This window comes from Sus scrofa, chromosome 3 (genome assembly GCF_000003025.6).
Source record: "Sus scrofa isolate TJ Tabasco breed Duroc chromosome 3, Sscrofa11.1, whole genome shotgun sequence".
Taxonomy (NCBI): domain Eukaryota; kingdom Metazoa; phylum Chordata; class Mammalia; order Artiodactyla; family Suidae; genus Sus; species Sus scrofa.
This window is the reverse complement of record NC_010445.4, coordinates 74,084,986-74,110,718: the sequence shown is the minus strand read 5'-3', so window position 1 is coordinate 74,110,718 and position 25,733 is coordinate 74,084,986. Positions and strand designations below refer to the sequence as shown.

Sequence of the window (25,733 nt, the reverse complement as noted above, 5' to 3'; positions counted from 1 at the left end):
TTGTTTTTGTTTCGGCCATGGTGTGCAGCAGCTTGATGTGGGATCTCAGCTTCCAGACCAGGGATTGAACTTGGGCCGCAGCTGTAAAAGCACTAAATCCTAATCACTAGACCATCAGGGAACTCCAGAAGTGGTGTTCTTTAAAGTGGCAGGGCCTACTGAATTGATTAGTTCTAGCAGTTTTGTGGTGGAGTCTTCAGAGTTTTTTATAAATGTCATTTGCCAACAGAAAAAAATAATAATAATTAAATAAATAAATAAAATAAAATAAAGTGGCAGGGCCTTGCTTTCCTGATGGCTGAAATGTGGATGTGATGGTTGGAGCTGGAGCAACCACATTTGGGTGACGAGGTGAAAGATGCATCATGAGGAAGGTGAAGAAACAAGAATGGAGAGAGCCAGATCTCTCATCGCACAGAGCCACCAATGCAGCCTGGACTGCTTATCTAGATTTTTACTTAGAGAGAAATAAAAATGTCTTGGTTTTCAGTTACCTATCACTGAACCTAGCCCTAGTCAACAGAGATAATCTTGAGAAAACAGGTCAGAGATAAGATGGAATTTTTTCTAATCCCTTGTTTTGTGATTATTTCATAATTTTTACCACAAAGCAATATTTACTGAACTTTGGGTGAAGGACACATCTGTGTGACCTGGTTTTACGTCAATTCAAGGGTAGAGCTGGATCAGGATACCAAAGCAAAGTTCAGTTGCTTGGGCTTCTGGGGGGCCTTGCCCCCTGCATGTGGAAGTTCCTGGGCCAGGGATCTAACCCATGTCACAGCAGTGACTCAAGTCACAGCAGCGATAACACCAGATCCTTAACTGTTACGTCTCCAGGGAACTCCAAAATTCTTTTTTTTTGGTCTTCTTTTAGGGCCACACCTGTGGCATGTGGAAGTTCCCAGGCTAGGGGTCGAACTGCAACTGCAGCTGCCAGCCTAGGCCACAGCCATAGCAGTGCCAGATCCGAGCCGAGTCTGCAACCTACATCGTAGCTCACATCAACACTGGATTCTTTTTTTTTTTTTTTTTTTTTGTCTTTTTGCTGTTTCTTTGGGCCGCTCCCACTGCATATGGAGGTTCCCAGGCTAGGGGTTGAATCGGAGCTGTAGCTGCCAGCCTACGCCAGAGCCACAGCAACGCGAGATCCGAGCCGAGTCTGCAACCTACACCACAGCCCACGGCAATGCCGGATCGTTAACCCACTGAGCAAGGGCAGGGACCGAACCCGCAACCTCATGGTTCCTAGTCGGGTTCGTTAACCACTGCGCCATGACGGGAACTCCAACACTGGATTCTTAACCCACTGAGTAAGGTCAGGGATCGAACCCGCATCCTCATGGATACTAGTTGGACTCCTTACCACTGAGCCACAAAGGGAACTCCCCCTAATTCAGTTGTAAAAAAAAAAATCCTTTATGAAAACTGCTCCAGCCCCACTGTCTAAATGCAGCTGTGTTTGGTCATAGCCATGGCTGTTTCTGACATCTGTGTTTTCCCTGAGGAGAGATTTTGTTTATCCTGAAATTCCCAAAGTCAAAATCCCGTTCTTCCCTTAACTCTGATGTTTGATGCAAAACATGCCAAACCCGTGGGCACTGCATTCATGGCCATGGCGTCATGAGGCCAAGCTGCATCTGCTTCCTCTGTGTTGTTTTGATTCAGAACCACTTTTCTGGTTCGAGGTTGAAAGGCAAGTGCTTTTTTTTTTTCCCTCTAGACCCCTACATAGTGTCACAAATTCACAGGTTCTAGATAACACAGTTTCTAGATGACACGACTCCCACAGATTTTACAAACAAAATTTATTCACAAAATATATTAAAAAGATTGACAAAAACAAGGCGACAAAAGCCCCACAGTCTTATACATTTCACCATCACTTACCACAGCCAATAACTGAAGTCTCAGGAATTTGACTTCTGTTTTTTAACTTAAAAAAAAGAGGTCTTTGTAAATCATGGTATTTCACATATTTCATTTTAAGAATTACACTGCTGAAATAGTGACCTAAATCTAGGTTGACCATAATACCATTTTGGTATTTTATAAAGTAGTAATCTTTATAGAAATTTACTGACACTGAAATGCCTCAAAGTATATTTATTTATGAAGGTTAATTCAGTCATTTTACCAAGGTAAACTATTGTAATTTTTTTTTTTTTTTTTTGGCTGGGCCCAAACGAAGCATGTGTAAATTCCCAGGCCAGGGACTGAACCCACACCAAAGTAGAAACCTGAGGCCCTGCATGACAAAGCTGTATCCTTAACTCGCTGAGCCACTAGGGAACAACAAGGCATACTATTTTAAACCAAATTAAGTCACTACCATAGCACTGTTATAAAATATGGAACTTTGTGGATGCAGAGCCAATTTCAAATGTCTCAATAGAGAAAAGTTTTGACATTTTATCAGAAACAAAGGGGAGAGGAACAGAGCGGTGCTGGGGCCTGTGGTGGCCTCCTGTGCAATAGCAAACCAGTGTCCAGTCAGGCCGCCGGGCACTGCTCAGTTCACACCCCGAGAGAGGCTGGCCTGGGGCCTTTTTTGGTCAAATCCAACTTTCTTCAAGGGTCAAAGGATCCCAGAACAGATTCTAAATTCTGAGGGTTCCTCTGGAGGTTTCGTGTCCAAAGTCTTCAGATCAAATTTTATGGAGTTTGGTAACGATCAGTACTCTTACCATTTGATCAAATGAACTACAGAGGCAGAGACCCCTCTTATCTGGACTCCAGTCCAAACTGGAAATGGGCTGGGTAGACAACGTGACATTCTGCAGGAGGCTGACCGAACCCGCGACTCCCATCTCTACACCCTCGGAATCTTTCTTGGACCGCTGAATTGGGTATTCGCTGAAAACAAGATCAAGGTAGGAGGAGGTAAACATTAGCCATTTTATTTTTATACATATACTCCAGTAACTATGTCTATTTCTCACTGGAGTACTGGATCTGATGAGTACTTAAGGCATCTTTCTAATGTTGACTGGTATGGAAACAGGGAGACAGTATTTCAACGTCAATCCTACCCCCCCTGCCCCAATCTCATTAAAAAAGCCTTCAACCAAAAAACGTTTAAACATCAATTATATTAACTCCCAGCTTTTACCAGGCCTTTTAAATGAACAGCAGCCCTCCCTTCATCTCTATTCCAGGCCCTGGGATCCAGAGCCCATGGGTGGTAACACAAGCTGGATCTGGCTGTCACTGTCACTAACCCTGCCTACAGGGTGCAGAGAACTGACACAATGATGAGGCTTTACCTGGACACCAACCAGGGGTCTTAGGCTCCATGCTGAGTCTATAATAACGTCCCCTGCACTCGGGCAAGTGAATTATCAGGATAAATAAGAATTTTAATGCTTTTCCTCTCTTCTAGAGGGACTGTTCTAATGACCAAAGGATAATACTTCACAGAAGCCTTTGGTCAAAGTTTGCCTATTTAAAAAACAAAACCAAAAACTAGCAAAAACCATGATTTCAAATCGATGAATAAAAATGTCCACGAGCTATTCTATTAAATGGAAGATGCTACTAAAATAACAAACAAATTTAGTGTGTCAAAAGAAGGTTAAAATTTACAGAGTATAAAAATGAGTATACTAGTGGGAAGGGAAAAAAAAGGCTTAGGAGTTCCCGTTGTGGCTTGGTGGTTAACAAAGCCAACTAGTACCCATGAGGATGTGGGTTCAATCCTTGGCCTCGCTCAGTGGGTTAAGGATCCGGCGTTGCCATGAGCTGTGGTGCAGGTTGCAGACACGGCTCGGATCCCGCGTTGCTGTGGTGTAGGCTGGCGGCTCTAGCTTCGATTCAACCCCTAGCCTGGAAAAGTCCGTACGCTGAGAGTACAGCCCTAAAAAGACAGACAAAAAAAAAAAGCTTCGGAAGTAATACTTATGTAATACCATGAAGTTTAAAATCATCTCACAATGAACTAAGTCAAAGGAGGAGAAGGAGACAAGATCAATCTAATCCTACTTGACGCCCACAGGTGACCTAAAAAGGAGCGCTGTGCAGGGGTAGAGAGACTCACTACTTCCAGAGGTGCAGGCCGCCAGCGCCTCCAGCTGTCAGGAAGAGCTCTCTGTTCTGCGGCAGGTGCCGGACCTGCCACACAGTAGATTTATGAGCCTGCACAGAACGAGAGGCACACAAGAAGTTTATAAGTTTATATGAGAAAGACTGTCCTGCATAGACAACAGACTTGTGGCTGCCAAGGGGGAAAGGGGTGTGAGGGAGGGAGGGAGGGGGAGTCTGGGACTGGCAGATGCAATTCAGTACACAGAGGATGGATAAACGAGGTCCTGCGGTAGAGCACAGGGAACTACAGGCAATATCCTGTGACAAACCATAATGGAAAAGAGTATGAAAAAGAATGTATATAACTGAATCCCTTTGCTTTACACCAGAAACTAACACAACCTTGTAAATCAACTAACCTTCAATAAAATAAATTAAAAAAAAAGAGACTGTCCCAAAAGAAAAACCTACAAATGAGGATTTTTACCTCTGTTGCTTCAATAATAACAAATTCTACAACTTCTTTCATTTCAATTATAATTAATGTTATTTAAAAGTAGTTATTTTCTGACACTTCTCTTTAGAATGACTACAGGGATTTATAGGAGCCCATCAGAAATTGGGAAAAGAATCATTTTTCTTTATTGTTTTCCAAAACAATGTTTTGCTGGATTAAAAAGAGATTTTATCAGATTAAAAGTCTCTAACATTTAACCTTGTAGCATCATACAAATTACGCAAATAGATTTCATAAATTTAAATATCTCTAAATCTAAGGAGGGGGAAAAAAACATATTACAAAAACATACTTTTTTTCCTAAGGGAAAAAAAGGACAGATTGAGTGGTTTGGTTTGGTTTGGTTTGTTTTTTTGGCTGCCTTGTGTAGCAACTTGATGTGGGATCTCAGTTCCCAGTCCTGCTGCAGCAGTGAAAGTGCTGAGTCCTAACCACTAGACCACTAGGGAACTCCCTGAATTTTTTTTAAAAATAGATCTTTTTAGACCAGTTTTAGGTTCACAGCAAAACTGAGTGGCACGTACCAAGTATTCCCATAAACAGAATGAACTTTAATGTAAAGCTTCCAGTCTAATCAATTTACACCACTGACTTGACTTGTTTCAAAATAAGGATCAGGAGGACTTATCAGTCACGTTGGATGAAAAGATCAAAATGGCAACTGGATGAAGGTTAACAGCTTTTAGCACCTTAACAACAGCCAGTGAATCAATCCTAATAGTGCTAGATTCTATTTGGGGGGACCTGCAGGGAGTAGGAGAGAGGGAGGGAGAGTGACAGGGGAGAAAAGATTTCTGCTTTGCAGAAGCAGTGAGACTAGCTAACTTGATCTAAGCTATGCATAAGACACTCTGCATTTTAGCTAATGATCAGTCCTGACATTTGATTTTAATAGTCTTTTAAGACAATTATCATTAGCAAAGAAAAATGCATATCTCAAAATCCACACCTGAAGTCTGTGAGACTCTCAAGTGAATAGGTTCAAGCTGTTAAACCTTAATTTGTTTTGTAGTTTAAACCTATCTTTTTCTCCTGGAAGCTAATGGAAAAAAAAAAAAAAAAAAAAAAACAAGAGAGGAAATGACCCGTTAAAATGCACCAGTCATTTACCTGACAGATTTAGCAATTCCTGGATTTAGCAATTACTGGATAAATGTAACCAAAAAATTTTGGAGACACATGGCAATTTTCAGATACTGACAAATGAGTTGCAACTGTATTTGGAATAATTTAGTAAGTGCTTTGTGTTGTTGATAGATACTTAATATATTCCAAAATGACAAAGGCAAAACAATAGAACAGTGTATAGTTAGTTATCCTAAGAGTTTAATCAGACAGTGACAGTCATTTATGTGCAATAATAATCATTTTAATAATCAAAGAAAAAAGAACAGGAAGGTTTGAGAAGTACTACTGACTCCATGATAGAGGAAAGGGAGCAAGGGAGTGAATTTTTATTTCCTGAGCAACTTACTTATGTTAATCTTACGGAAACTACAGAAACTACAAATCCGTAACTGGTTTTTCATTTTTCTTCTCAAGGAAGCTCAGAGTCACATTTCCAACCTATCTCTTGCAGAGGATGGGCTGTTTCAGCATGAATTGCATGCAATCCCACTGCTTTATATATCAATTTCATTTTTTTATACCAGTGTTTTCCATTTGCGCCACTTTCTTCATCACATTTTCTAATATTGCAATATCCTGTTTCCCTCTAAGCTTCCTCAACTACTATTTAGAACAAGGCAAAGTATGTACATATACATGTATGAATAAATGAATAAATTTTGAGTAAAACTATGTACCACAGTGATTAGCACTTTAAATAATTTCATTTTATATATCAAACTGGAATATAAAACGAAATGTGATGAAATGACATAATGCATATATGTTGATATAGTTTAAAAGATATATAATTAGTATTAAGCAAAGGTATATACAAGCATTTACCTAAAAGTATATAATTAGGTATTAATACAAATATGATATATTTATTAGGAAACACCAAGCTTGGTTTAGTTGATCAAATTCCTAAATCAGCTACTTTTTTTGTGATTGCTTCTTAAGTACAAAATGAGAATCAGAGCCAACTGAGGCCTTTATGATAATCACCAAGTCTAAAGTTGAAAAACTTTGGGAAAGTGCTCTTTGCACAGAAAAACGTGTCAAGATTCTACAAGATTTATTAAAAATAGCTCCCTTCATGGAAAAACCTGGAAGGAACTTGGTGACTCATTCTATTTCTTAGTCTAAAACAAGCCATGAACATTCCTCTGCATAGAACACACTCCCCTCATATTTACCTTTTCTGAAACGGAAGCAAAACCTTTGGTTGGATGCTGTGTTCTCATGTCAAAAACATGAAACTTTCCTTCCAGAGATGTAGCTACTAATTTATTCATACTTATGTCTTTTCTGTCAAACTCCAAGCTACATACCTGGAAACGGAGAATATTTATTATTAATGGTCTCATGATTATTATTCAAGAGGTTCTTTCAAACTAAGTAAAACAATTTTTTAAAATTAGTGGCTCAGGGAGATCCTGCTGTGCCTCAGCAGAAATGAACCTGACTAATATCCATGAGAATGCAGGTTCAAACCCTGGCCTCGCTCAGTGGGTCAAGGATCTGGTGTTCTGTGAGCTGTGGTGCAGGTCAGCAGCTGCAGCTCTGATTCAGTTCCTAGCCTGGGAACCTCCATATGCTGAGGGAAGCAGCCCTAGAAAAAAGGCCAAAAAAATTAAAAAAATAAAAAATAGAAAATAAAAAGCATTTTAAATAACCATTTTTATCTTTTGAGTCAATATATCAAATACTTGTAACTACAAAAATTTCTTCTTGGTTAATAAGATTCATAGAAAGCATTTTAAATAATCATTTTTATCTTTTGAGTCAATATATCAAATACTTGTAACTACAAAAATTTCTTCTTGGTTAATAAGATTCATAGAACCAGCTAGAGTACATCTAGAAAGCCATAACTTTTTACCACTGTTATTTAATTCTTTTATAAAGCTGAACAAAGGTTGACTAGAGAGAACAAGAGGGAACCACATGCTTCACTCAAGATGTACAACTCAGGAACCAAAAATCTAATAGTACTTGGGAGTCTATTACATTTCAGACTTCCTAATAATATCAGAAAAAGGCCTCCTCTAGCTCATTTTAATACCACACTGGAAAAAATTAAAAGGAGAAAAAAGAAAAAAATTTAAATTAGCCCCCCCAAAACATAATACCACACTGCGTGGCCCACAGGGTCCACAGATGAGCCATAGGGGCTGTGATCTACCTGGCACTGTCATATCACATGAGGGTGTGTGTTAATTTGCTAAAGAGAGGATCTCTGATTTTTTTTTTTTTTTTTTTTTTTTGCTTTTTAGGGTTGAACATTAGGTGTATGCAAGTTCTCAGTTCCCAGGCTAGGGGCTGAATCTGAGCTGCAGCTGCCAGCTTGCGCCACAGCCACAGCAACACAGAATCCGAGTTGTGTCTGCAACCTATACCACAGCTCGTGGCAATGCTGGATACTTAACCCACTAAGCATCCTCATGGATACTATTCAGGTTCGTTACTGCTGAACCACAACAGGAACTCCAAAGATTCCTGATTTTTACTGGATCCTCAAAGGACTCTACAGCCCCCAAAGGATAAGAACTATCAACAGATGGGTTGTACTTAGATGAGTTATTAGAGTTGCTTTCCTTTGGTTATTTTTTTTTTCTTTTTCAGCCATACCTTCAACATATGGAAGCTCCCAGGCCAGGGGTCGAATCAACTGGAGCTTCGACCTACACCCACAGCCGCAGCAATGCTGGATCCTTAACCCACTGCGCTGGGCTAGGGATAGAACCCGAGCCTCCACAGAGACAAGCCAGATTATTAACTCACTGTGCCACCACAGGAACTCCTGCTTTTGTAATATAGTTCAGAGGTGGGTAAAAACATGTTCAGAGAAACTGAAAAGAATCCAAAGGTACATTACCCCGTTTTTTATATTTGTCTCCCACCGTAATGACATATTTCTGAGATCAAATAGTTTGATATCTCCGTTGTCATAACCAGCACAAACGACACGTTCCTCTTGATTATATGCATTGCCTAGAAATCAAAACATGACATTTCAGATCTTTATAAATGCTGAATTGAAGGCTGCTAAGAAAAAAAAAAAAACCTAAATGAGGGAGTTCCTGTTGTGGCTCAGAGGGTTAAGAATCCAACTAGTACCCATGAGGATGTGCGTTTGGTCCCTGGCCTCACTCAGTGGGTTAAGGATCCGGCACTGCTGTGAGCTGTGGTATAGGTCGCAGATGAGGATTGGATCTTGCGTTGCCAGGGCTGTGGTGTAGGCCAGCAGCTGCAGCTCTGATTCAACCCATAGCCTGGGAACTTCTGTATGCTGCAGGTACGGCCCTTAAAAAGCAAAAGAAAAGAAAGAAAAAGTTCATTCATTGAGATTCAATACTCGAGGGATATATGCAAGAGTTTATTAGATTTTCTTTCATTTATTTTTTTTTTTTTGGCTGCACCCACAGAATGTGGAAATTCCTGGGCCAAGATCAAACCTGCATCACAGCAGTGGCCCAAGCTGCTGCAGTGACAGTGCCAGATTCTTAACCCACTGCTCCACAAGGGAACTCCTTGGATTTACACTGAAAGCAAATATTCTCTCTCTCCTCTATCTATGAAGACCACCAGTTCAAACATAACAGGCTTTGGTAGAACGAACGCAGCTCCGCTTCCATTGCTTTCTTTGCCAGTAACTACATTTGAATGCATATAGAAACTACTTTAAACCTATTTTGTAAAATGTCGTCCAAGAAGTTGGGGTGCACTTATAAAAATACAACATATTTTTAGTTGTAAGGATGATCACACCCAAAGTAAAATCTATAACCTGCTGTTAATTCATCCTGCTTGGATCCAGGGCTTCTTAACGGAGTACTTCCTGCCGAGGAATATGTGTTAGTGAGAGGGAAGCCCTGTTAGCTGTGCCAGGTTATGTGGATATCTCATCCTAATGCCTATGTTTTTTTTGCTGCCTGCCCTTTTTCTTACAAACTCCAGCCCTGCCTTTCCACAGGGATGACACAACAGCATCTGAAACTCATGTCTAAAACTAACCTCACAGTCTTCCTTTACAAACCATCACATCCCCTGCGGAACTTTTTCAATTAATGACATCATGCACCCCACAATCAGCCTCAAAATTTAGTCACCTTGGAGATAATCCTTTTCCTTGCTCCTCATCTCCAAAAAACTGCCAAATTGTTTTTTTGTTTTTTTTTTTTGCCACAATGTTATCTTCTGATTTGACCTCCTCTGCTCCATTCTTGTTGCATCTAAACTATGTGTTTCCAGGAATACTACAAAGAGCTTCAGGCCTCATACTTCCTCTGCCACTCATCTCTTCCTGCTACACAACACCAGTTTTGCTTTCCTAAAGCTTTGATTATATCTCATCTTTGCAAAAGCCTTCAAAGATTTACCACTCCATCCAGACCTTCTAAACACCTTTGGCCCTGGCCATGTGCCTTTTTTTTTTTTTTTATCTTTTTGTCTTTTTAGGGCCACACCTGCAGCACATGGAGGTCCCCAGGCTAGAAGTCCAATCGGAGATACAGCTGCCGGCCTACGCCAGAGCCACAGCAACTTGGGAACCAAGCCGAATCTGCGCCATACACCACAGCTCATAGCAACACTGGGTCTTTAACCTGCTGAGTAAGGCTAGGGATGGAACCCGAATCCTCATGGATATTAGTCAGGCTCATTAATCAGGACAGGAACTCAGCCATGTGCCATATTTAAGGCTACCACCACTCCGTCTACATACTTCCCTCCCAATCTCAGTGGTTCAAATGTTACATATCCTTGGTCTGAGGTCAGTATGCTCTTCCTCTCTAATCATCTCTCCTTGGGATTCCTTCTGCCTTTTTCCATGCCTCTGTAAACTTTTATCAGTCCTGTCTCGTACTGTAACGTAGACAGCATGCCCTCTTTATCAAAACTACGAGCTTCTTGGGGTTAGAATCAGACTGTTTTACCACAGCTATGTATATACTTGGCATTTCCACAAAAAAACAGAAACAAACAAACAAACAAAAAAAACCTTGTCAAAATCAATGAATAGATGTCCTTTCTTTCAACTTAATGTCCTATATTTAAAATTGTACTTATGTCCCTTAGTTCAATGAGAAAAAGCCTTTAATGGACCTTTTAATTATTACATAAATATTTAGATGCTGATTCTAAACACTCGTTCTGAAATTTCTCCATAAGTGTGCATGTCTCAAGTTTATACTATTGCTTAAAATATTCACACATAGTAATTCCTGTACAGTAACTTGTCTTTAAAATTAGAAATTTAGAAGTTCCCATTGTGGCACAGCAGAAATGAATCTGACTAGGAGTTCCCCTCGTGGCTCAGTGGTTAACGAATCCGACTAGGAACCATGAGGTTGTGGGTTCAATCCCTGGCCTTGCTCAGTGGGTTGAGAATCCAGCGTTGCTGTGGGCTGTGGTGTAGGTTGCAGACTCGGCTTGGATCCTCACGTTGCTGTGGCTCTGGCGTAGGCCAGCAGCTACAGCTCTGATTCAACCCCTAACCTGGGAACCTCCATATGCCATGGGAGCAGCCCAAGCAATGGCAAAAAGCCAAAAAAAAAAAAGAAAAGAAAAAAGAAAAGAAATGAATCCGACTAGGAACCATGAGGTTGTGGGCTCAATTCCTGAACTCACTCAGTGGACTGAGGATCTGGTGTTGCCGTAAGCTGTGGTGTAGGCCAGCAGCTGCAGCTCCAATTAGACCCCTAGCCTGGGAACCTCCGTATGCCTCTGGGGAGGGCCTAAAGAGCAACAACAACAACAAAAAAAAAGTAAAGAAATTTAAAACTTTCCTCTAATTAAATAACAACCCAATTTAAAAACAATATAAACAGCTAAATGGCTCACATATATTGTTAAATCCCACTTTTAATGTCTGTTATCTACAATGGATTATTCTAAGAAAAAAGGAAAGAAAACAAAGGTTTAAAATGAAATATGGGCCATATCCTTTACTAGCAAAAATTACTATAATTTCAGTGGCTTGGTAAGAGATATAAGGACAAACATCAATTAGTCCTACAAAATCAATTTTCATTTTAAGTATATTAATAGAGGAACATGGTGATCAAATTTATAAAAAGTAATTTTGCAATGGCATAACTATTTTCTAGAAAATAAACATTCTCTGTAGAATATAACGCAAGATTTGTTAGTTACCATTTGCATCGGAGACCCTACTTAGTTTCATTAATGGCTTTTGGTTCTAAACTAGACCAAAATGATCAAGTTAAATAGAAGTAATAATAGCAAATATTTTTGAGCACTTAATATCTAAGCACAATTCTAAGCACTTTACATAACAACACTATTAAGTAAATTCTATTATTCCATTTTATAAATGAAGCAGGCAAAAACAGAGACGCTTGATAACTTGCCCCAGGTCACGCAGCCAGTAAGTAGCACAATGAGGATTCCAACCCCGGCCACGCCTATTTGCCTCAATAAACTGTCAGAATAATCCACAGAATAGTTTATAAAGAGACTCTTAGGACTCTCTAGAAACACTGTCCTTTTTACAATCTAATACTTCAAATACAAGAGCCTTCAGCAATTTACCAAATGCCACGGTCCAGCAGTCTCTCTTGTTTTCTCCTTGTACAGGTTCCATATTAGCAACGGGGTCATCTTTCTGCCTTGGGTCCCACACCTTCACAGTTCCTGACATGAATAAAAGCAAGTTGGCAAAATTTAATAGTGAATGGTGACATTTCTTTCTGCATCCTCTTCATATGGGCTTCCTTGGTACATGGAGATATATTACTGAGGTTATAACATCTAAAAAATACTGACTTTTTTTGACTTCTAATTGGGCAAGGTGTACTTACATCAGAGAAATAACCCATAAGATACCATCTAACTTGATCTCCAATTAATAGATACATGCAAAAGCCAAAAACTGTTCCAAAGTCATCAACAAGGTATGACTGACAAGGCACATACGTTATATAATTCAAATCATGCCTTACTTTCTTGGTTTAAGCCTAAAACCAATATACTATTTATTTAGAATAAAACCAGTGTCATTTTAATATTTTTTTCCTTACTACTCATATAATTATTGGAATTTTTCTTATACAGATGAATGAATGAACTAATTTTTATATTCTATAATCTCTCTTATGAGATTTTGGAATACCATTTCTTATACAATTAAGTTTGATTTCTCAAAGAAGAATAGAGAAAGAATTGATAAAAGTAATATAATTCTTCTCAATTTAATTTCAACTCCTTCATTTTAATGCAAACTATGGGAGTACTAACTAAATACTGCTACTGACTGTGAGAAATACAAAGGCAGGTAATAAAATGGCTAAAGGCAAGTACTAGTCAGAATAGGAAAAAGGTAAAAAAAGAAAAACTTAAAAAGGGTAATAAATGCAAGAAGAGCAGAGATATTCCACTAGATTTATCACCAAGGATAAAATTAACTTGGTCGTTAAAAAGGCTACTTCAAGGAGAAGTAAATTTCCTATAAATGGAACAAGAGTTACATTAATCTAGAGAGCTTATACAAATTGATAACATTCATATTAAGTCTGTACTAGTTAAATGAGAAAAGAACATAAATAGACAATTCACAAAGCAAAATCAATTAATTATCAAATAGGGAAAGAAGTTAACACAAGGTGGAATGGAATACCATTTTTATCTGCAAAATTGGGGGAGGTAGTAAATCAAGGCTGGTAGGGCAGACTGAAAATCTACCTACTCTTCTGTAGCTGATAAGGTAATAGCTACTTTTGAAAAGTTTGACAAATATTTCAAATGATAAAATATGACTATTCCAAAGAGTTATATACATGATGATACTCATTTCTTCATTATTTTTAAGTCGCTCTCCTCAAATAACAAACAAAACCTTAAGGCAAATTGAATGCCCATTAACAGGGACATGGTTATGGACACTGACACATCCACAGGATGGAATATTATAAAGCCATGAACATGATAATGATCAAGACCCATGGAAACAGCAATACTTACATAAGACAAAACAGTAAATGAAAGACGTTAAGATACAAAATCGTATTAACACTGATAACACATGTAAAACTATACGTAAGACTAGAGAGGAAAACAAATTTAACATTTATTTTTCTTACCATATTCCATATTGTTTTCTATGATTAGAAAAAAGGTTTGATTTCAAAAACACAGCTATTCTTTTGAGAAACTATTAGAAAATTAAATTCCACTTTTCTTTGACAACAATTTCCTCATGGTCTGGAGCAGCCCTAAAAAACTAGCTGCACCAACTGTGATACCAAATCACTTGTATCCCTTGTCAGGTCACAAAAATTCTGAAGAGAATTTCTGTTACATTCAGAACAGCTCCGGACACCAAAAGACCTGTCCCTCATTAGTCACTGTAGGGGAGCAGCATACTGGTGCTCTGGAGCTTTCTACAACATTCCAGTGGAAAGACCACAGAAATTCAGTGTCCAACTAGCTGTCAATGTGACAGTTTTCGCAAGTACTAATTCTGCCTTTTAAAAAAGGAAAATGAGAAGCTGCCACCCACATTCTATCGTCAGCTGCCTCAGAAACCTGTAGAGACACTTTAAATTCTCAAGGTTCATGGGAAACTATGGTTGTTAAGAGTTGAACTAGCTCAAAACTAAAATAGTCAGGGCCATGCCTCTATCTCGAAAATATCCAGAGGTCTGAAACGACTGAGGGATGTGCAATCAAACTTGCCTCTCGAGAAAGCAGAATGTGAGATTCAGAGGAGCATGTACTGAGGAAGATAGCCACATAGAGAGAATACGCTGTTTGGTATTTATCAGATTAAAAAATGAAGATACACAGGAGATTCTGACTTACCATCTCGGCTGCCAGTGACAATTTCAGGTGCCCCTTCCCCGATGCCTAGTCCACCGACACCATCTATGGTATTTATAATTTCCTTATGAGCCTTTACAGAATATACTGGGATATCTGGAGCTTCCAAGTTCCTAAACAACAGAACACAGCTCCTTACTTACCCATGTCCCGAATTTCACAATGCATGCCGTATTCAGATTTGTTTAAAAGTCAGGGGCTTGCAATTCAGGTGATTTATACATTTACTTCTAAATTTTTCTCTCTGCTTTAGCTTCTTTCAAGCCCTCGATGAGAGCGGTCACCATTCAACTTGGAATTCTCACTCCTGAGCCCATTCTACTCAATGGTCCCCAAAGACGATCTGTCTAGGACCTCTGCACATGAATGAGCTGGCATGCTTCTTAATCAAGGCAGATTCATGGCCTCCACCCCAGATATAAGGAAAAAGCATCTCTGGGCTGAGGCTCCAAACCTGATCTCTCCTGGTACACTGAGGTCTGATAACCACGACCTTAAATAGAGAGTAAATGCAAAGTGATTTAGAGCGTTTCCAAAGGAAGCTGTGGCAGCTTGATCTTGGGATCTTTTCAGGGATAAAATATGAGTGGTGTTTATGTCGCATACATTCTTCCTTAATAATGTATTATTTTCTCACTGAATTTCACACTGATATTCCCCTAGTGATGTTTTTCAGTTTATCGTCATGCTGGTCAAAATAAACACCCTAGTCAAGTTCGCTGAAGTCTGTCTAGTTCTAGGTTAGTTAAGTGAAGGAAATGCAGGAAACTACCTCCTCCTGGGTGTGTCTGAGCCCACTCGACCCGGCTGGCGAACGGCTCAAGTAGATCACGCTAATGCACCCTTCCGTGCCTTCCTCCTTATTCTGCCACTTCTACCTTTCTACTGGAGCTTCTACCCACAGTTCTTTTTAACAAGTCAGTTTTCCACAACTTATACTTTCTCTTTTCAGTGAACCAGCTCTTCATGACATATAATCCCAATTTATTATCAGGCCCAGGTTTATTAGTAAAATCTTGCAAATCAAAATTTGAGAAGTTCAACCTAGTTTACAGATGATGTTGATCTTGGTGCCAGACTTTGAAACATCACTTCTTTTCATGTGAGCTTATGACTTACCAATGAAAGTAAGACAGTAATACCTGCACTATCCTAGGAAGCTCTATTAGCAAGAGAGTCAATAGTTATATCTGCTGCATATTCTTGTGCTAAAATATATTTATTTTAAAAAATAACACCCAGGGAGTTCCCGTTGTGGTGCAGTGGTTAGCGAATTCCAACTAGGAACCATGAGGTTGTGGGTTCAGTCCCTGCCCTTGCTCAGTGGGTTGAGGATCCGGAGTTGCCGTGGGCTGTAGTGTGGGTTGCGGAGGTGGCTCGGATCCCACCTTGCTGTGGCTCTGGGGTAGGCCGGCAGCTACAGCTTCGATTCAACCTCTGACCTCTGGGGTAGGCCGGCAGCTACAGCTTCGATTCGACCTCTGACCTGGGAACCTCCATGTGCTGCGGGAGCGGCCCCAGAAAAGCCAAAAAACCAAAATAAATAAATAAATAAATAAATAACACCCAGGAGTTCCACTGTGGTTCAGCGGAGTTAAGAATCCAGCATCCCTGCAGTGGCCTGGGTCACTGCTGTGGTGCGAGTTTGATCCCTGGTCCAGGAACTGCCACATGCCACGGGCACACCCAAAAACAAAACAAAACAAACCAAACCACTCAGACTGCTCTCTCTCCCAAGTTCTTTGAAAGTATATGACCAAACAGGTAAAAACGAATGCATCCTAATAAATGCTAACTTAACTTTTAAGTAGTTAAAGCATAGGGAAGGAAAATCGTTCCATTCTTGTTATACTATGACTTTAAGACAGATAAATATGTCAAAGTAGTTTAATTACAAAGTAATAGATTCTAAGTTAGAATCAAGAAAGGTCACAATAGAAAACATAAGGTAGGGAAGATAGTTCTTCCAAAAAATTACTGCATACTTTAAATGATTTAAGAGATTTTCTTCAAAAGTAATGAGAGGAATTTCAGTTCATTCAACTCATTTAAAAATGAGGAAATAACTCTATGTAAAACATGAAAATTAAAAGCAACTGGCACAATTGTGATTTTGCTCATTCAAAACAGGTTTATCTTGATTTACTCAACAGATGTGTTCCTAAAAAGCTGTGCTCAGATGTTAGCTAAAACATAAAAAAAAGGAAAAAAAATTTAATGAATTGGAGGAAAAAATTAAAACATACAAAAATACAGTGTATCATTCTGTAATGCCAAATATCATCTTAAAATGTAAACAATATCTAATTTTTCAGTGTTACATTTGAGCTTTTTTAGCTTCTTTTTTTTTTTTTTTTTTTTGCCTTTTTTAGGGCCGCACCCACGGCATATGGAGGTTCCCAGGCCAGGGGTCAAATCAGAGCTGCAGCTGCCACTTACACCATAGCTCACGACAACACCGGATCCTTAACCCACTGAGTGAGGCCAGGGATCGAACCTGTGTCCTCATGGTTCCTAGTCAGATTCATTTCTGCTGTGCCATGATGGGAACTCCCATGTGAGCATTTTTATATACTGCATCCTTCATGCTGAAGAGGAATAGCCCTTTATTTACAAATATGGGTATTAAATGCTAGCATTAAATAGCATGGATGGAAATAAATACTAATAACATCATTTGAAATATCTAAAGATAAATATGCTAGTGTCTTAAAATGGATTTTAAACATGAAATCTAAAAATAGATATTGAAAAGTAATTGTCATTCTTATAAACAGTTAAAGTTTAAAATCTGGTAAATTTGAAACATTTTAAAATTAGAATTCTTTCAGAGGAAGAATAACTAGACTATCAAAGAAATTGCTTATCTCATGTCTCAACACTGATGAAATAATCTTACCATATATGAAGGTTTCCAGCAAAATCCCCAGTAGCTAAATATCTCTGCTGTAAAGATGTTGCACCAAATGTTCCACATTTAATGGGTTTGGCCTTTTCAATCTTGAGAGAAGAGAGGGAGAGAGGATACATTATTTATGTAAGCAGCTATTTATAATCCATGATATTTATGGCTCTATTACAGGAATTAAATAGGCACACAATAAAAAAGGCAATTAAAACATTGTCTGATAAAAATTATCATGCTTTTCCTTTAGTCACTTTTATACAATTTAAAAGTTCAGGCAGGGGAGTTCCTGTCATGGCACAGTGGTTAACGAATCCGACTAGGAACCATGAGGTTGTGGGTTCAATCCCTGGCCTTGCTCAGTGGGTTAAGGATCCCACGTTGCTGTGAGCTGTGGTGTAGGTGGCAGACTCGGCTCGGATCCCGAGTTGCTGCAGCCCTAACATAGGCCAGAGGCTACAGCTCCGATTAGACCCCTAGCCTGGGAACCTCCATATGCCGAGGGAGCGGCCCTAGAAAAGGCAAAATAAATATATAAAATAATATAAAAGTTCAGGCACCTTGGAGATACTGCAAGTTGGGTTTCAGACCACCACAAGGAAGCAAACTGCAATAAAGTAAGTCACAGGAAGTCTTTAGTTTCTCAGTGCATGTAACAGTTATGTTTACACTATACTGTAGTCTGTTAAGCATGCAACAACATTACATCTGAAAAAAAAAAATACGTACCTTAATTAAAAAAACACTGTACGGCTAAACAATGCTAACCATTATCTGAACCTTCAGCAAGTCATAATATCTTTGCTGGTGGAGGGTCTTGCCTTGATGTTAATGGCTGCTGACTGATCAGGGCAGTGGTTGCTAAAGGCTTGGGTGGCTGCAGCAATTTTCTTAAAGTAAGGCAATAGTGAAGTTTGCTATTTTGACTGACTCTCACACAGGCAGCATTTTACCCACATTAGAACTTCTTTCGAAATTGGAGGCAGTCCTCCCTAGCCCTGTTTTATCAACTAAATTTATGTAATATTCTATCTAAATCCTTCACTGTCATTTCATCAATCCCACAGCATCTTCACCAGGAGTAGATTCTATCTCAAGAAACCACTTTCTTTTTTTGTTTTTACAGCTGCTCCTGTGGCATATATAAGTTTCCAGGCAAGAGGTCTAATCGGAGCTGCAGCTGTGGCCTACACCACAGCTACGGCAATATCAAATATTTAATACACTGAGCGAGGCCAGGAATCGAACCCACATTCTCACAGGGACAATGCTGGGTTCTTAACCTGCTGGGCTACAATGGGAACTCCCAGAACCACTTTCTTATTAATGTTCTATCATGAGATGTCAGCAATTCCGTCACATCTTTAGGCTCCAATTCTAATTCTAGCTCTCTTGTTATTTCCACAACTGTAGTTACTTCCCCCACTAAAGTCCTGAACCTCTCAAACTCATTCATGAGGGTTAGAAGTAACTTCTTCCGAACTCCTGTTTATGTTGATATTTTGACCTCCTTCCATGAATCATGAATGTTCTTAACAGCATCTAGAATCCTTTCCAGAAGGTTTTCAATTGACTTTGTCCAGATCCATCAGAGGAATCACTACCTATGGCAGCTACAGCCTTATAAGATGTATTGCTTAAAAGTTGAAATTACTCCTTGCTCCATGGGCTGCAGAATGGATGCTATGTTAGCAGTCATGAAAACAATGTACATCTCCAAAAGAGCTCTTGAGCGACCAGGTGCTTTGTCAATGAGCAGTAATATTTTGAAAGGCTTTTTTTTTTTTTTCCCCCTGAGCAGTAGGTCTCTACAGCGGGCTTAAAATATTCACTAAAACATGTTGTAAACAAATGTACTGTTATCGAGGCTTTATTGTCCCATTTATAGAGTATAGCCAAAACAGATTTAACATAATTCTTAAAGGCACTAGGATTTTTGGATGGTCAATGAACAATGGCTTAAAATTAAAGTTACCAGTTGCATTAGCCCCTACCAAGAAAGTCAACCTGTTCTTTGAAGCTTTGAACCCAGCATGGACTTCTCTGTAGCTATGAAAATCCTACATGGTGTCTTCCTCCAAAAGAGGGCTGTTTTGTCTACAATGAAAATTTGTTGATTAGTGCAGCTGCCTTCAAGAATTATCTTAGCTAGATCTGGACAACTTGCTGTAGCTACTACATCAGCTCTTGCGGCTTCACCTTGTACTTTTATGTTATAAAGACGGCTTCTTTTACATGAAGCCGGTTTACATGAACTAACCTCAGCTAGCTTCAAACTCTTCTGCAGCTTGATCATCTCTCTCAGCCTTCATAGAAATGAAGAGAGTTACAACCTTGCTTTGGATTAGGCCTTGCTTAAGGGAATGTTGTGGCTGGTTTCTCTCCAGACCACCAAAACTTTTTCCATAATAGCAACATAAGGCTGTCTCAATTTTTTTTTCAATTTTTTTTTGAGTGTGTGTTGCGGGGGGAGAGGGTGAACACCACATCTTAAACTCTTCTGCCGTCTTGATCCTGCCCTGTTTCAATTTCTTAACATTTGTGTGTTCACTGGAGTAGCACTTTTCATTTCCTTTAAGAAATTTTCTTTACTTTCACAACCTGGCTAACTGGTACAAGAGGCCTTCATGGTCTATCTAGGCATGCCTGCCTAGATTAAACATTCCTAGATTTTTATTTAAAGCAAGAGATGTGTAACTCTTCCTTTCCCTTGGAACACTGAGAGGCCCTTATAGGGCTAATTTCAATGCTGTTGTGTCTCAGGGAATAGAGAGGCTCAAGGAGAGGGAGAAGGACAGGGGAAAGGCCAGTCAGTGGAGCAATCAGACTACACACAGCATTGACTAATTAACTTTGCAGTCTAATCAGGTGTGGTTCATGGCACTCCTGAACAGTTACAAGAATAATATCAAAGATCACTGATCACAGGTCATCACAACAAATATAATAATAATAATGAAAAAGTGTGACCCATCACAAGAATTACCAAAATGTGACTCAGAGACACAAGGTGAGCAAATGCTATTAGGAGTCACATTTTGGTAGTTCTTGCGACAGTTCACACTTTTTCATTATTATTATATTTGTTGTGATGACCTGTGATCAGGATTGCCACAAACCTTCAACTGTTAAAAAATGTAGTATCTGCGAACACAATAAAGCAAAGTATAATAAAAGAAGGTACCCTTGTATGCAACTATCAAAAGAATGAGTTTTGCCTTTCCTCTCGTGTCACTAATGAGACATTCAAATGCTGGTAACTCTATCATCTCCACTAATGTGCAAATATGCAGCGATGAGCATTTAATGTGCTATTCTCTGTTAAGATCCTCTGAAGAACAAGGACATAATGAAAATATTTTTTTCCTTTCAGGTGACTACAGGAACAAATCTCATAGTTTTCCCTGCAGAACTCAGTTTATGAAACTGAAAATGTTTCTGTCCAGTTCCCTCTGAGACCTTTTCAGTGCAGAGATCTGTATACCAAAGGCACTGCTATTAGTACAGATTAGCCAATCTTTGAGGTTTCTTTAATTAAAAAGACAATTGCTCCAAAAAAAAAAAAAAAAAAAAAAAAACAGACCCAAAAACTATTGCTCGAAGTATTATATACATAGTTGACACCTGACCAGCACAGGAGTTAATTCACATTTGGCTTACAGTTGGTCCTCTGTATCCACAGTTCTTTTGCATCTGCGGATTCAACCAACCACAGACCCCTGCTGTACAAGGGTCAACTGAAGTCACATCAGTACAACAACCACATGCCACTCCACCTAGCCAAGTCACTTAAGTTTTTCTTGAAGTGTACCTGCCTGACTGCCTCAGTCCCTGGAAACTCTAGGTGATATGGGATTGATGCCGATCCCGCACCACACTCATATCACCTTCATTTACTGTCAGCCTCAACAGGGCAAAGCTATTTATCTCTCTCTTTCTCTCTCTCTCTTTTTTTTTTTTTTTTTAACTACACAGGCAGTTTCTTCTATTGGCAATACCTTATTTTTCAAAGCTATTTCTCTTATTAGTTTCTTATAATCTTTATTTTTTTTTATTCTGGATGACTACAAAAGCAACACATGACCCTGTTAAATATTTTACCTTTGGAAAAGAAAAAAGGAAAAGAATTCAGGACACTTAAAATTTTGCTTGCTGGAAAACTGGCTGGTTAAAAAGATTAATAATGATCTATACTGCAAAATTTGTTCCACAAAGAAAATTAGCATAGGTTAACTTTTGCTATATAATACTGAAAATGACCATCAACAATGGACATAATTTGACCTAGCTGTTGGTTCTCTTTGCTCTGATAAGACAACATGATTAAGGAAGCCCATGATTGATAATTCCTGGGAAAGCTATTTTTGTTCTGCCTGTGGGTGAGTCTAGTACAGCTTGTCAGTATTTCCTCCTCCACATCCTGGCACTACTTAATTAACATTAAAAGGTTTAGTCAACCAAATGCTAACAAGCAGTGAATTCAGTGGCACAGGGGCTAAAAAAGCAGAACTTTGTTAGCTTATTAATTTTTAAAGTGTAAACACCCCCAACTGTGATTCCACTTCTCAGGCACCCCCTAGTTCTCTGGACCAGTTAGAAAAATGGTGCCCTCTATGGCTGATGCAAGGCTTGGTGAAAGAGATAGATATGGCTCTCAGCTCTCACTTGAACCCTTAGGCAGGTACCTGAGTGCAGTGCAACAAACTGCTCACCTGTATACCAAGCCACGCCTTCATTCCCTATCTATCCACTTAGCAATGAGATAAGGAGGTCCTAACAAAGTCCCATTTGCTTCCTTCCTTTTTATCTTGGATGCGTGAGCTCTGGAGCACAACGCTTGATGTAGTTCTACAAGGACATAATCAAGTATATTTCCTAATATTTTGACAAATAACTCATCTAGCCCAATGGCAGTCAACCCCAGCACACATTAGAATCACCTGGTGGAAGTTTAAAAAATACTGATGTCCAGGCCTCACTCTTGTCTAGAGGCAAGAATCTCAGTGCATCAATTTCTAGGGATGCGGCCCAAGGCATGAATATTTTAAAACACACACATTATGTACCCAACAATAGCAAAAATACACATTCAGATGATCCCAACACACAGTAAGAGTTGAGGATCACGGAGATTGTACTTAACCTACCTTCTTTTTAAACTTTTTAAAAATTTTATTTTATGGCTGCACCTTTGGTGTAAGGAAGTTCCTGGGCCAGGGGTTGAATCTGAGCCATTGCTGGGACGTACACAGCAGCTGGGACAATGGCAGACCCTTTAACCCTCTGCACAGGGCCAGAATCAAACCTATGACCTGAGCTTCGAGAGTTGGATTCTTAACCCACTGTGCCGCAGCTGGAACTCCTTAGCTATATTCTTTTCCCTTGCATCATCACAGCCAAATACAATGTAAGCTCTGAAATTTGTGTACTTGCTTTTATCCTCTCTTTAGAAAATAGGTTCTTTAAGAGAAGGGGCTCATCTTTCAAATAGTTTTGGCCCTTCTTTAGCATAATACCTTGAAATGATAGGTTCTCAGTAGGTATTTTCTGGTAGAAAAAGAGAAGAGCCAATGACAAAGGTGGAAATAAAAAGTGGTTAATCCTAAGAGCCAATGACAAAGGTGGAAATAAAAAGTGGTTAATCCTAGTTATGGGTGACATTAACTTTTTTTTTCCCCAAACTATATTTTTGGTATGTTTATCATGGACACATATTACTTTTGTTAAAAAGTAAAATTATGGAGTTCCCGTCATGGCGCAGTGACTAGAACCATGAGGTTGCAGGTTCAATCCCTGGCCTCCATCGGTGGGTTAAGGATCTGGCGTTGCCGTGAGCTATGGTGTAGGTTGCAGAGCGGCTTGGATCTGGTGCTGCTGTGGCTGTGACGTAGGCTGGTGGCTACAGCTCCCAATAGACCCCTTGCCTGGGAACCTCCATATGCAGAGGGTGCAGCCCTAAAAAGACGAAAAGACAAAAAAAAAAAAGTAAAATTATCACACACACACAAAAGAACAACCTGCTAGAATCCTCCAGAATCTTTAGAAGAGACAGCACTTTTTCTCTTTACAGAACAAGTGTCTTCCTGAAAGACAGACAAGTCATACGGCCTTATATAAAAATAAAAAGTCACAAGTCTGTAATGCTGTCTGGTTGAGCTTTGATTGGTATTTATTCCTAATACTTCACCTTTAAGTTTCTTTCTGCAATCCCAATGTCTCCTATTTGTTCAAACCTCTGGCCCAATCGATTAAGGACCAATAAACCAATATTTAAATGTCCCAAGTTATATCCTTTTACAGAATAAACTTACTCTTTCAACAAGTGATTTAGGAGTGGCTGCTCCTTAACATGCCATACTAAAGACAGACCCTGTCCTTACTCTCCAGGAGCTTACAATCTAATTAGAGATAAATGGGTCAGAATGATCTATTTCTGGCACAGTTAATAAGTACCGTTGGGAATGCGATGTAAAGAAAAGTTGCTTTTGCGTGGATCAGGAGTGGATGTCATTAACCAGGTAATCTGAACTGGATCTTAGAATAGCAGGCGACTGGAGACTAAGTGATGAGCCACACAAGGAAAAGTGGAAAAGAACATGTTTAGGAGAAGAGCGCCTGGCTAGAAAAGACAAACATAGCAAGAAAACTGGCGTTCCTAAAACATGTAAAGCTTAAATCTCATCTCTGCTATCCTATAAAAATTGTACTCATCCTTTGCCTACCATTTTAACCTCTAACTCTTCCATGTTGATTCTCTCCACAGCTTTGGACCCCTGGAATTACAGATTTCTCTGTCGTCTTTAACAATGCTAAACGTCTGAGTACGCTATATCATTTTTCCTTCATGCAACCCAAATCAAGGCATTTTAAAAACTGTAAACAGGTATAAACATGCTAGTTAATATTGTCATTCTCCAACTCCTTCACTAGAAATCTTTACAAAACTTGTAAATCTGACCTTGCCACACCCACTTAAATTAGCCCTTCATTGATGTCCCATTTTTTTCTTAGAAAAAAAGTATAAATTTTGTAAGTGACCTACAGATTTTGCAACGTCCCTGCTTACTACTCTTTTTGTTTCTAAAGGAGACACTCTCTCTCCCATCGCTGGGCTGTTTCCTCTGAAAATCTCCACTACTCCTAGTTGGGCCTTGTTAGCTTCTACTCAACTCAAATCTTTTTTCCTTTGTTTTTTTTTTTTTTCTTTAGATTTGTATTTATGTAGCGTTGGTTTGATTATTTAACTGATTCTCTCTCTTACTAGAAAATAAACTCCATGATATCCAGGACATTGTCATTTACATGCCTGGGAATACCAGGCAATCAACTGATACTTGCTGAAAGAATAGCTATGTTTGGTTGCTTCCTCCAATTACATAGCAGGCATCCTGGTGTCCACTTTGACCGTTTGTATGAAAAAGCATTTTACTAATTTGAACCTATTAACAGGCTCTGCACAAATAAGTGTGCCCTGCCCCAAAGGGCCCCAAATTTAAACACGAAGACGGAATGTCATCCCCAAGGACCTCTCGCTGGACTGGGAGGGTGGTTGGGGTGGCTGGAGGAAAGGACCGACAAGGCGCGAATGAACTAGCCCGCCAAGAATTCAGAACTAGAACCAAAGTATTGTACATCGCAAGTATTCCTCAATCTGCGTTCAAGCTTCGCTACTCCCACGCAACTAGAAAAGTGCTTTGGGGGGACGCTGGACATAGGATTTGGCAAAAAAAAAAAAAAAAAAAAAATGCAGACCACCCACACCACCCCTGCCCAAGATACACACTCGCCCCCCAAGAGCAGGCCCAGATCTTGGCACTGGGCAGTCTCGACCGGGTACCCACCTCCCGAAGCAGCTTTAGGTCCCCGTGCTGGATCTCGTACAGCTGAATGACGCCGGTGCCCCGCGCGAAGTTGCCCATGGTCACAAACTTGGCGCTGCAGGGCACCCACTTACAGTCGAATACCGTGTAGTTGAGGCTCTTCTGTATATGGGCGATGATCTGAGGCTTCTCAAAGGCCGACATGGTCCACCTGTTGGATTCCGCCTAGGCCACAGGCACACCCCCAACAAACCATGACAAAACGCTAACCTGGAAACCGGAAACCAAACGTTAAGAACAGTTGGTCCCTCCCGTTTGCCGTAAGCGCCCCTGTCGCCCTTGGAAATTGGGTTTAGATGTCTTTGATAATGCCGGATGAGCAACCGAAGACACAAGACTTTTTTCCCTCACCGACAACACAAGCTTGTTTGTAGCCTTTACTTAAAACCTTTAGTATATATTAGAGATAACTAAATGTTCTGGCTGCTAGTTGGCGTGGGCAGAGGGCGACCATAAG

General features: G+C 39.7%; 1 protein-coding gene across 1 annotated transcript; it reads right to left on the bottom strand.

The window, feature by feature from the left end:
- Positions 1,790-25,586, bottom strand: WDR92 (WD repeat domain 92). The gene is made up of 8 exons (XM_005662502.3): positions 25,238-25,586; positions 17,391-17,491; positions 14,474-14,604; positions 12,206-12,307; positions 8,529-8,644; positions 6,847-6,981; positions 4,037-4,134; positions 1,790-2,856 (listed from the first exon to the last, which is right to left on the bottom strand). Exons 1-8 carry the CDS (start codon positions 25,418-25,420, stop codon positions 2,649-2,651), a joined length of 1,074 nt encoding a protein of 357 aa, XP_005662559.1. The 5' UTR covers positions 25,421-25,586; the 3' UTR covers positions 1,790-2,648.

Coding starts and splice junctions, on each gene's coding strand:
- WDR92 (XM_005662502.3), bottom strand. CDS start 25,420: ATGTCGGCCTTTGAGAAGCCTCAGATCATCGCCCATATACAGAAGAGC. Junction 14,605..17,390: donor GCTGGAAACCTTCATATATG/GTAAGATTATTT, acceptor TCTGTTGTTTAG/GAACTTGGAAGCTCCAGATA. Junction 12,308..14,473: donor TGTCACTGGCAGCCGAGATG/GTAAGTCAGAAT, acceptor TATTCATGTCAG/GAACTGTGAAGGTGTGGGAC.